Source organism: Aplysia californica, unplaced genomic scaffold, assembly GCF_000002075.1.
Source record: "Aplysia californica isolate F4 #8 unplaced genomic scaffold, AplCal3.0 scaffold00274, whole genome shotgun sequence".
In the NCBI taxonomy this organism is placed as follows: domain Eukaryota; kingdom Metazoa; phylum Mollusca; class Gastropoda; order Aplysiida; family Aplysiidae; genus Aplysia; species Aplysia californica.
This window is the reverse complement of record NW_004797544.1, coordinates 730,813-743,749: the sequence shown is the minus strand read 5'-3', so window position 1 is coordinate 743,749 and position 12,937 is coordinate 730,813. Positions and strand designations below refer to the sequence as shown.

At 42.3% G+C, this 12,937-nt stretch overlaps 1 protein-coding gene across 4 annotated transcripts in view; it reads right to left on the bottom strand.

The window, feature by feature from the left end:
• Positions 1-12,937, bottom strand: part of LOC101852772 (tubby-related protein 3) — a 117,874-nt gene that overhangs the window by 5,823 nt on the left and 99,114 nt on the right. For 3 of the 4 annotated variants that reach the window (XM_013084136.2, XM_005101215.3, XM_013084135.2), the window contains 9 exons: positions 12,195-12,403; positions 11,161-11,325; positions 9,963-10,195; positions 8,354-8,452; positions 2,685-2,903; positions 2,270-2,382; positions 1,519-1,621; positions 1,033-1,131; positions 56-143 (listed from right to left, as the gene is read on the bottom strand). In XM_013084136.2, coding sequence (XP_012939590.1) covers positions 56-143; positions 1,033-1,131; positions 1,519-1,621; positions 2,270-2,382; positions 2,685-2,903; positions 8,354-8,452; positions 9,963-10,195; positions 11,161-11,325; positions 12,195-12,403 — 1,328 coding nt within the window. The remainder of the gene's footprint in view (positions 1-55; positions 144-1,032; positions 1,132-1,518; positions 1,622-2,269; positions 2,383-2,684; positions 2,904-8,353; positions 8,453-9,962; positions 10,196-11,160; positions 11,326-12,194; positions 12,404-12,937) is intronic. The other variant, XM_013084138.2, reaches the window with a different exon arrangement.

The following is a 12,937-nucleotide window of genomic DNA, read 5'->3' as shown; positions in this document are numbered from 1 at the left end:
GAAGAGGGAGATTTTATCTTTCTTCCTCCCCTTCTTTGTCAAGTGCAGCTCATACCTTCATTCCAGACGGGTGTTTTGTTGTGCAGCTCCAGCAGGTTTTCCATGTCCTTTCTCTTCCACCTCTCAATGAGTCCGTCATGACCCTGAGGTAAGAAGAAAATTAATGCAATCATTCATACAACTCTGAGTCAGAGTTATAAATCATCATTTCACCTGTGTAGTTGAAAAATTATCAACCCTTTGAGCTCTGAGCAGATCCTAATTTTACCTAAATCCTGATCTCCTGAGCTTCCGGGTTCATGGAGAGAGAGAGCACTTCATCATGAAAAAACCCAGTAATTCAGCACAGAATGTAATCAAAATGTGCGTGAAAGAGTGCAGCCATGTTGGTATCCCACAATAGAATTTTGACAGAAACTACCGTTCTGATTGATGGAAAATTACTGCCTTTTTCTGCCTGACAATTCAGTGCTCTTTCCTCACATCTGTGAACCAGAGCTACAGATTATTGTTGCCAAAGTGCTGCACCATCAGTGTGCCGCTGCTATGGGCTCAAAGGGTTAAGACAAAGGCAAATGAAAAATTAAAAGAAACAAAAGGAAAAAAAGATCTAAGACCAAAACCATATATATAAACCTAGAAGAAACAAAAAAGGTTGAGTTTTAGTATAAATAAAGAAAACAGTGACACAGAATTGGTCAGTTCCAGGGTGAGGCACTCAGTCAAATAAAAGGACACACTCTGCTGAGAAAGAGAGGAGGAAAAAAAAAGCTTTCTCATAGATTTGAAAAGTATGCACATGTGATCAAGTAAAAACATTTATATTCACTTACCCAAACACATTCTTATGAATACACACAAAGAAACACAAACTTACAAATCTGAGATACACCTTCTCACAAACATATATTTAACATACACAAACATGTGTTAACCCATTCGTATGTACACAGAAGCAGACACATACAAACCAATCAGAATCACACCTACTAACAAAGATACACACAAATGCACACACACACATAAACTCACCCCCTGAGGTTTGATGTTCACTCTCTGGTGTTCACTCGTCATCCCTGGGATGATGATGGTCATTTTGCGAGGGCCTTTGAATCCTAATACATTTGTTTCCTGAAAACCACCAACAAAAGCAAACAATCAAATCAACTATAGCTTATTCACTTTCGTCTGTCTGTGTAAAAAAATTTCTAGCACGTCCATTAATTTACTTTTGACAACAAAACTTTTCATGGCACTTCTGAAGCCAGCGTCTAAACAAAAATATATTTAAAAAAATCTTGATCCAGTAGGCTAGTCATGGTAATAATAATAATGATGATAAGCGGCTCTACAGCATGCTCAATGTGCTTTACAATTATTATGAATAACATTTTACATTTCTCTACTCACTACTCCTGGTGAGTTTTAAGACCTTCTGTGACAGACGGACGGTCGACTTCTGGGACAATAGTGATTTTGACCATTAGTGAAGAGAAGAAGAGCTAGAGAACAACTTACATAAGCTGCAGCCACCAGTTCCTGCCTTGCAGCCTGCGGTCCACTTTTCTTGGGGTTGTCTCCATGGTCAAACAACGTGAATTGTGTACCAAGGAGGTTGGATCTGGAGAGGAAGAAAACACTCAATGTAAAACGAGGCATTACAACTCTGCCACCTTCAACAACAAATATCAACAACATCACAGCTATTACCATCAAATCTGGTACAGCTTCATGCACTACCATCATCATTAACATCAGAGCTAGTTATCAAGCCTCTACAGCATTACCATCACCATCTCCACCAACACCACCATGAAAATCACTGTCACATTTATCAACATCCACAGCATTATCACCACCATCACCGCTATCACTACCATCACTACCGTTACCATCAATATTATTGCTACTTTTATCAACACCCACAGCATCCCCATCACTATCATTTATATCATAGCTACATTTATCACATCCATTGCATCACCCCTACAATCACCACCACCACAACCACAACCATCATTGTAACATTTATCAACACTCACAGCATCACCACTACCGTCCTAAACATCATTGTCACAATTTATAAACATCCAAATCACCACCACCACCACCACCAGCATGAACATCATTACTACATTTATCAACTTCCACATCACCACCACCACCATTATAAACACCATTACTGCATTTATCAACATCACCACCATCACCATCACTTGCCTAAAGCATCCTCAGCAGCATCATGGACAAGACAAAACGTGAGAATCACCTGAGTTTTCCGCAGTAAGACTCTGCGTTCCGCGTCAAGTCTGTGGGGTCGGTGGAGATGAGGTAATTGGAGGTAGCACTCTTCTTGCGCTTCCTGCCAGCCAACAAGAAGACCTGAACACAGAACGAATCAAGTTTGAGTACAGTGAAGCATATTTATCAGCACCACCATCATCACCATCGGGAGGAGGAGGAGAAAGAGGAGGAAGAGGAGGAGGAGAAGGAGGAAGAGGAGGAGGAGAAGGAGGAGGAGGAGGAAGAGGAGGAGGAAGAAGAAGAAGGAGGAGGAGAAGGAGGAAGAGAAGGGCGAGAAGGAGGGCGATGAAGAGGGTGAGAAAGAGGGCGTTGAGGAGGAGGAGGGAAGGAGGAGGAGGACAACAAACCAATAAACAACCCACGAGTCTCTGCCCCTGTACCTTCCTGCCGCTGTCCTGCTCCAGGTGAAGGAAGTAGGTGGGATAGATGTTTCTGTCCACGCCCCTCTTGTCGCGTGTGATGCGGCACTTCATGGTCACGCCCTGGGGGGCGGGGCGTAGCACGAAGTCCTCCAGCTCGGAGGCGTCTGGCGTGTAGGAGCGAGGTCGCCCCGCCCCCACACCCGACGCCATGTCGCTCTCGTTCTCCTGCTGGTGGTCCTGACAAACAAGACAGGTGGTACTCATTGAGTTCGGTTTCTTATTTTAAATCTAGAAAATATTTATTTATTTATTTACTTATTTACTTATTTATTTATTTATCTATTTATTATTTATTTATTTATCTATTTATGTATCTAAAAATCGAAAGGATACTTTTGGATTGGCCGTTTTGCTTTTTAATACGTTTGGGTTTGTCATTTAAAAAACAAATCAATTTGTTTTGGCAGTGGTGTTACATCGGACTCGAATGGGTTATTTCCAAAACAGAGCACCTGTTCTAAAGGTGAGAATGAAGGATGGGGAAGAAGGAAAGAAAGTGGATGTGGATCGAGGTAGTAAGTATTGTACTTGAGAAAAAAGAATTGAGACAGGTGGAAAGTGTGTGTGTGTGTGTGTGTGTGTGTGTGTGTGTGTGTGTGTGTGTGTGTGTGTGTGTGTGTGTGTGTGTGTGTGCGTGAGTATGTGCGTTGTTAACACTAACACTTTCACTGGGAGGTGTACGAACGATGCCAATGTTAAAATTAAAATACATGACAAACATGTCCCTATGACACCCCGAAGAAGACGTAAGCAGGGCTTACACAAACACTTTCTACACTGCATCCCTGGGGGAAACAAGGATAGTGGCCTTGATGTTATAATTTCAATGTAATGTACAGCAGCAAAGGCCCCTTCGATCTCCAATTGAAAACAAGCTAAAGGCCTCGCAGCATTCTGTGGGGCGGGGAGGGGGAGAGAGAGAGAGAGAGAGAGAGAGAGAGAGAGAGAGAGAGAGAGAGAGAGAGAGAGAGAGAGAGAGAGAGAGAGAGAGAGACTGGGGCTTGAAAAAGGAAAAAGGGAGGGGGGGGGGGGAAGAAAAATACCTTCAAGGTTTGTCTCTAAGTGAAATCAGTGTTTATAAAAAGACACCAAAGAAAAACAAATAAGCATAGAAGTTTTCTCTTGAACCAAGTTATGTTGACAATGAAGCTGAACACAATCCATATAAACAAACAAGGTCAATTATGAGTCTAACAATTATTGTATAGCAGAATGAGTTTATAATGACAGGTAATTGTATAAAGCATTATCGCGTGCAAGTTAGTTATCAGATCTATTAGAAATAATACAGGATCATGATAATGATATCGATAACACTGATATTAATACTGTCATTATTATCATTTTTATTATGATCATTATTATAATAATGAATAATAATAATTATTACTATCAATTATTATTATTTTTGTTAGTATTACTGCTGTTGTTATTACTATTTTCGTCACCACTGTTATGAAGACGATGACGTTTTCGCAGGGACAAAAGGGGTTATAGAAATCTTATAAAAGCAAACAGACTGAAATCAAATTGTAACCAAAAAAGAAAGCGATGTTTCCTGGGATGTTTGGGGTTTGTTTGGTTTGATGGTGATACAAAAGAGGGGCAGATAATACAAAGTAATAGCATGAGCAATGATAGGGAGGAGGAGGAGGAGGAGCAGGGGGAGGAGGAGGAGAAAGAGGAGAAAGAGGAGGAGGAAGAGAAGCTGCAGAAGGAGGAGGAGGAGGAGGAAGATACCCCCCCCCCCCAGTGTGGGAGTACATGTTCTATAAAAAAAAAATCACTGAACGTATACTTTATTTTCAACTGCATTGTTCGTCTGCTTTCAAACTAATACGTTAAAAAAATTGCATTAGGAATAACGGTCTAAAATTACATAACTCGGCAAGGACGCTCATTTTCATATATCTTCAGTTGAATTAAAGATAATGATAAGGCATTATGACGTTTAAGTGCTTTGAAAAACCATGAACTTATGCAGCATAAAAAGAAATAAATAAAATTATATTTTTAAAAAATCTAGTCACAAAATGTCATTTCAAATGCGAGAAAAAGCCAAGACACGCAAAACGAACGTCACCCCCCCCCAAAAAAAAAACAACAACAACCCCACACAAAACAACAACAACAAAAAACAAAAAAACAAAACAAAGCAAGAAAACAAACAAACCCTCCCACCTTCCGCAACCCCCCCCCCCAGAAAAGAAAAGAAAAAACCAAGAGCAATCCCCACAAAACAAACAAAACATTCACCCCCCCAACCGTCTGCTTTCGTCTCCACATTCTGCCCCAGCACCCCTCTCTGCCCCCTCCTCTGAGCTCCCGACTCTTTCTTCAGTCATTCTACTGCTACTCCTTGGCTCCTTCATACTGCTGTCTTTCAGCCACACACCTAATCTTAAGGTAGGTAAGATCTAATACCTAACCTTTCAGATAAGGGTGAAAAATCTCGGAGTTGCGCACTTTAAAGATCCCTTATTTAGTGGTACAAAATCCATAAGAATAGGCTTCGGCCGCCACACGGGCAAAATTCAAAATTAATTCCTTCCAAACTGAAAACGTTTAATGTATCCCGTGCGCTGATATTATATGACCTTATGCAGATGCGAGCGCCGTAAAACACCAAAATAACAATAAAAAAAACGAATACAACATCCTAGAAGACTGACTCAACAAAGCAGACCTGAGTACATAGGGTTTGAACGTGTGTCTTTGGCGAGTAACGGGGCAGAGCCTTACCGGCACATCACTGACGTCATTAAGACTATAGACATTCGTCCTTTATTTAATGATAAGCATGACGGTATGTCGATGTTTTTGTTCTGTAGTCTTGGAGTAGATCTGCTTTTTTTTAATGTAGGTGTTATTACAGCTGCATAAACACAGTTCGGGCCATTTAGGAGACAGGCTTCCAACTCTGCCTTTTAGGTTCAGCTCGGGCTGAGAGGGATACTAGGTTCCACTAGAAAGACCAAGATACTCAATATAAAAAAAAGTCCCCACTCGGGCATCGAACGCAGGTCTCCAGCGCGCAACAGCAGCAGAAGGAGGAGGAGGAGGAGGGGGATACAAAAAGAGGCTACACCACAGGCGCCAGTTCCATCAGTTTCGTAAAGGAACGGTTCTCCAGTGAATTCGTTTAAACGTTAACGTATTATCGTACATAGTTACGGCTTTAGCTACAAATAAAACAAACAAACAAAAAACCCCCCAAAACTACCCCCACCCCCCTAACCAAAACAACAACAACCCCATCCCCCCCCCCCTCCACCCCCCAAACAAAATCAAAACAAACAAATACACAAACAAACAAACCAACAACCGAATGAACAAACCAGCATGGGATACAATTAAGCAAAGAAGTTGTGAGTTCAGAAAGTGAGCATCAAAAAGTGTGAGTTCAACTATTGAGAGCACTGCAGAATACGTGGTGTTAGAGTTACAATAGTTACAACATCTACAATCTAATAACGCAGGTAAATGTTGATCTAAATGACCAAGAAGAAAATTCAGTTAAGGTCAAGTCTGATAAAGCAGAACAAAAATAATGCTCTATTGTTGGAACTACAAATACAAATTATACATAATACAATACGATACATGGAAATTAAAATAAAGTGCGGAACAAAATTGTGAGAGTCATACCATAATCACTTAAGTCAACCCCCCCCCCCTCTTTTAAAAAAAAGTTTTGAGAAAACTTGACCAAAAAGTGATCGCCCAATTCAGAATCACGACTTGGCCGCTCTCTATTCTTCCATCAAAATCTAGGAATTGAGTATCGAAAAAAAACCCAACTGTATTTGAAATAAGGTTTTATCTGGAAATTGACCTGAGCGATTGTGGAATGTCGCTGAAGAAATAACATCGAAGCAGCTCTGAAATCATTGGCGGGGTTTCATATACTAAAAAGCACACTGAAGCGAAGGAAGAGCAGGTAGGGAAAGGGAAAGGAAATTGTGGGGGATAATATAGCGCAATCGTTTTGAACTGAAATTTTATATAAGGACGGCTTCCCTATACTTTAATTTGCCCCCCCCCCCTCCCCTGGCCTCCCCCCACCTAAAATAGAAATGGAACTGTTATAATATTATATTGGAACATTAGGTTGTTCATTGATAAACTAAAGTAATTACAACCTTTCGGCATCCACACCCCCCCCCCCAAAAAAAAAACCCCTCCAAAAAACTAAAAGGAGAAAACTTTTGTTCAAACTTATCTTTTAAATGTGGACCCTTCGTACATTTCTACGAGGAATTCAAAGCCAAATAACGCCTGCTTCTAAGTATCTAGGCAACAGAAACCACTGGGACTGCAATAGAGGTAAATAGCTTTCACAGCATTTACACCACATGCACTAAAATAACGCATAACTGTATCTCATAAAAATATTCCAAAATTAGCCATTTTCGAGGAACAGTATAAAGTATAGGGAAGCCGTCGGGAAGACATGTGGTTCAAAAGACAAAAAAAAAAAGACACCCCTCGACAAACACAATGGAACCCCCCCCCCCCCCCCCTTAGAAGTAACGTGTTATTACAACTGGCGCAAACTAAAGAACTTTTCACCCAAAGACTGGACTCTCTGCTCTAATTACTGCGAGAGAACAGCGTGCCAGCAAGGCAGTGTCAAAAACTGGAGCCACCCTCTGTCCCAGTTACGACAATGACAAAAAGCGAAATTAAATAAATAATTTTTATTACGAAACAATATCCCTTTGGTGGCAAATGCTGACTGATTTTGAATACAGCAGACGTTTGAGCATGAGACCAGTCTTTGAATAAAGTACGAACTTAGGCGTGTGGGGCACTGAGACAAAACTGTCTATACTGAGACTTTTGAATACGACCTTGAGGCGTCCTTAAAATCAAATAAACGTCAGTTCAGACCAAAACTTTCTCTGGGACCTCGTTCATTGGGTCCAAACCGTTTTTTTCCCCTACTCCCAAGGGTGTGGCTTTGTTGGACGGTAGCAATCCTCGAAAGACAGATGAAGAGAGAAACAAAATAGCAGAGCACGGCAAACTGCTCTTCAACACTACTACATCTACGTTTAAACTGAGTACGCGGCCACCATGACACGATTGGTAATTTCACTTGGTTCTGAAGAGCAATGTATCGGGCAATACAGTCTGTATAATCTGTCGGCGTTAGTTAGTGTTCGGCATGGACGCTACCTTACTAAAAATAATGTTAACATTTTGAAAATTTCTTTTTATTGAAACTTCTTAATCTGTGATATCGGTTGCACTTGCTAAAGAAATATTCTATCGAAACTAAAATTCCGAAATTGGAATATATAACAAAACAAAAGACCCCCCCCCCCCCAAAAAAAAAACAACAACCGACCCCCTCCCAACCCACGATACATCACGTAAGCACATTTCTTTTAGAAAACTGGTACATTTTTTTTCTCCCGCCTGATGAAAAAAATTGCTATCTGAGCTAAGAACATCATTTAATTAAAAAGCTAGCCGACGTTTTGTCAGTGCACCACACACCCTAATGAAAGCAAACTAAGGTACAGATATTACCGTGAACCAAATGTTATAATAAATAATAACAATATTATGTGTATAACTGTAAGATGAGTGAGCACACTATGAGCATCTCGCGCCCTCACCTCGTCCCCTCCGTCCTCGATGGCTTCTGACTCTTTCCTCTTCTTCTTCTTTTTCTTCTCTTTCTTCCTCTTGGGCGCGTCCCCAATCTCTTCCAACCTCTGTAAGTGAGCGTGTCATTGCTTAGGAATACCATGACAGTGGGGCAACTTCTATTACAATAACACGTGGTATTTTCCCAACCTGGAATCCTCGTTTTCATTCAAACTCATTCTGAGCCATACGCCGATACACCAGTACCTCTCTCTGCAGATTTTGCCCATATTATAACGAGAAATCGCTTCCCGAAAAGAGGTAATATATTTACACAAGCATGTGACACGACTAGTTGCCTTACAAAACTATACACATGGCCAGTTTGTTCTTTTCCCAAGCATGTACCCCCCCCCTCTCCCCAAACAATCTGTTCCGACACCTTTCCCTTTTGAGAAACCATCAACCCCAGCTTTTCTAAAGGTACATGAAACTTACGATTGATTCCTGATCCCCAAATTTAAGAAAAGAACTGTCCTTTCTGTCTAGCAACTAATAATAGTAATTTTTCGTTACACGTTTTACTGTTACTCTATTAAAAGAGTCTTCCTTCATTCTTTTCATTAGAGAATTTCGAATGACATGTACATAAAAAAGATGGAAAACACTCATGACAGATTTGTAAATCAATACACACAGGCTAGAGGGACTATAATAAGGCACTTTGAAAAACATTCGCCCAGAAAGGTTCAAATTAAAACCTAAAAAAAAAGAATCCCTAAACCATAGACCAATGCCATAAAAACACATATTATTGTTGGAGAGAAAAACAGGAGTCAATGAGGACAACGAACACTTAACAGACAGAAAGACGGAAGAAAATATACAGCACTATAATATTCAACACTTTCAAGGAGAAATTCTTATATGGCTACATCTAAAATTCATAGGCTCTGTCGCCCAGTGATTTGGAAGTACACCCGGAAGAAGGGAAATCCTTAAAAAAAAAAAAGATCTAAACTCAGAGCAGTTTCTTTTCTATTCCTCTCTGTAAGGCCTCAAGGAGAAGAAATGGGAGTTAGAAAAACGAACAATGCTTGCAGTAGTTACAGAAGCAAACACCAACCACACAATAGAGGGAGCATGAACAAACAAAATCACACGTTCAAAGCAAAACCTCCGAGGACTAAAATAAAAAAAGAGACCACTACACCATTAACAACAGCATTCGTTTAAATAAAGAGAAGCATATCGACACAATAACAGGGCATTCAGTGCACGGACAAGGTAAGTCAGAGAGATGGCCACAATAGACTTAAAGAAAAGAAGGTTAAAGAACAGAAGGGGGATCTATCAGAGGCATGAACTACGACAGATCGACAGATCGTTCAATTTATAACGGTTGCATAGAACCACAAACAATCACAACATTAAATACCATCGTCATCATCATTACCACCACCAGCAGCAGCAACAACAACAACAACATCAACAACAGGATACCCCCCCCCCCTAACCCAACCCCTCCCTCCCAAAAACCTAGACCACCACAGAAAAACCACAACCACCACTGACATCACCAACATCATCATCAACGACAACAACAGTAACGATAACAGCAACCACAAGTCGCCCTACCGGAGAGTCGCTGCGACTGTTCTGAGTCTGGAAAGTGCTGACGGGCGGCGCGTCCTGCAGGCTGGGCGACCTTGACCCTCCACCCTGGCTCGGCGCCACCGGCATGGGCACAGACTCGTTGTCCACATCCTCCTCGTTTATCATGGGGGCGGGGCCAGACGGCGTGAGGGCGGAGCCTCGGTGACCGCCTCCCCCGTGACGTGAGCCGCGAGGGGGCGGTACAGGATCATTGTCTGGAAATAAAAAAGAATCCGTACGTGTGGTCCCAACGAAGAAGTTTCCCAAATATTTGGAACATCGCTGGGGCTCCTAAACAAACTCAAAGCTAAGAAACTGCCATATTTTGGCCACACAAAGAGGCACAACGCACTTCAAAAAGAATTAATGCTAGAAGGCAAGAAGACAGAACGACAAGCGGAAAGTAGTGACTACTATGGACATACAATATAAGAGTCATGGACAGCACAAACGTTGGAACAGAGCACCACAGCATCCGACGACCGAAGCGGACGGACAGTCATTGTACGTCAACCTCAGAGCCCCCTGATGGGAGAAATGACACTTTCAGCAGCAGCAAATTGCATTGTTGTGCTTGTTCAAATTTCAAACAAGAGAGGATTGGGGATGCCGGGGGGGGAGCCATTACCATAACCACCATCACCAAATTATAACCACTATCATATTATACTTAAACAATCAATCTTCGTTTAGTTTGAATGAAGAGAAGCACACTGACACACTACCACCAGCAACAAAAACAACACCAATGCCATCACAATCACCACCACATGCAACCATTTTTACACTATCCACTATCACCACCATCAGAAACAAAAGCACCAGCAATAGCAGCAACAGCACCAGCGTTATCACCATAAACACCACCAGCACCAGTCTCAATACCACCACCACAAAACAACACCTGCAGCAATTCCATTACCGGAAAAAACACCACCACTACCACCACCACTACCACCGTCACCAGTACCAGCAACACTACCAACAAACCACCCAAAAAGGAGCAAACCACACCAGAGCACCCACCAAACCCTCGCTAAGCCAATTCCATAACCAGCTCCATAATCACCACAACCAATTCCATCACCAACACCATCAATAAAACCATAATAATATGCACCATAATCACCACCACCAATTCCACCCCTCACCACAACCACCAGCCCCAGCAGCCACCAACCTGTGGGTATAGTGGGGATGTCGTCACTGTCTGTGTCGCTCAAGTCCCTCGACTCGTCGATCGTCACGTTCTCGATCTTCATCTTGTCGCCGCCCCTGTCGTACACGCCGAACCCGTTCTCGCCGCCGCCTATGGGGTCGTCCATAGCACCGGGGCCGGTATACACTGAAACCAGAAAAGAAAGTGACCATTAGTGGTGGTTTAAGATATTGCTTTTATTCATTGAACCTACCTACCTACACATTGAAACGAGAACATAGAGACCTTCAGTTGGAGTTAAAAACGTCCTATCAACCTACCTACCTACCTATCTACCAACCAATCCACCGACGCACTGAAACGAGAACAGAGAATCCTTCAGTTGGAGCCTGAAACATTCTACCTATCTATCTACCTACCTACCTACCTACCTACCTACCAACCTTCCAACCAACCCACCGACACATTGAAACGAGAACAGAGAGACCTTCGGTTGGACTACCTACCAACCCACCGAAACGAGAACAGAGAACTCATCAGTTTGAGTTTGAAACATCCTACCTATTTACTTACCTCCATACCTACCTACCAACCCACCCATCTATGCGTGAGTGTATGTGTGTGCGTACGTGCGCACGCACGTGTGTTTGTGTGTGTGCGTGTGTGCGTGCGCGCACGTGTGTGTGTGCGTATGTGTGTGTGTGTGTGTGTGTGTGTGTGTGTGTGTGTGTGTGTGTGAGTGTGGTTGTGTGTGTGCGTGCGAGTTTGCATTTGCTACTTTTACAGCTGCTAACAATAATCATTACAATAACAAGAACAAGAGTAATACGTTGTATTAGTTTGTAGTTAAATAGTGCGTTCCCACTCCGTCAGCTCAGTGCGCCTAACAGCAGAGATTTCAAGAACAAAACAAAAGAAAAACAAAACACACACACACACACACACACACACACACATACACACACACAAACACATACCCCCACCCCATCCTACAAAACACAAGGAAAAACAAACAAACAACTTCCCCATAACTCAACAACGGACAAACTACTCACCGTAACTGGACTGGTCCGGCCTTGACCTGGGCGCGGCGCCTCCTTTGTTGACCAGCGGCTGGCTCTCGTCCCGGTTCCGGCGTCCAGAGTTGGGCCGGCTGTTGTCGTTGGGCTGCATGAGGATGGGCGCCTGGCGCTTCTTCTTGGACTGCATGGCGATCTGCTGGTACTGCTTGTCCAGCTTGTTCTGCTTGTACTCATCGGGGATACTGGCCGCGGAAACGGGAAAAAACGTGTCTTAGTCAGATGAGTTTTACGGCACTTGCAGTACACTTTTGTTGTACGAGTGTCGATGATTAGCATCGAGAACAATAGTCGCAGAAAAAAAGCAAAATTGGCTACGCAAAAAACAACAAAACAACATACCCATTCCCCCCCCCCAACAACAACCCCCCCCAAAACAAAACAAAACAAACAAATCTCAAAAAAAAAAAGAGAAAAAAAAAGAAACAAAATCGTTCATAATTTAGTTCTTTTAAAAATAATTTAAATAAGTTTTGCAACATTTGCAACACATGTCATATGAGAGCCGAAAGAGGTGTCGGTAGCCTATCGGTTAGTCCACAGGACCAGTAATCGTGAGAGTGCGTGTTCGGGGGTTCGAGTCTCAGCTCGGTCCGACTTTGTGTCCTTGGGAAAGGCACTTAACATGAATTTCCTATTTGGCTTGATCTTTTCGGAGATGTTTTTTTTTTAAATCTCGGAGGTCCCACCTCTTAAATAATCTAATAGGGTTGAAAGAG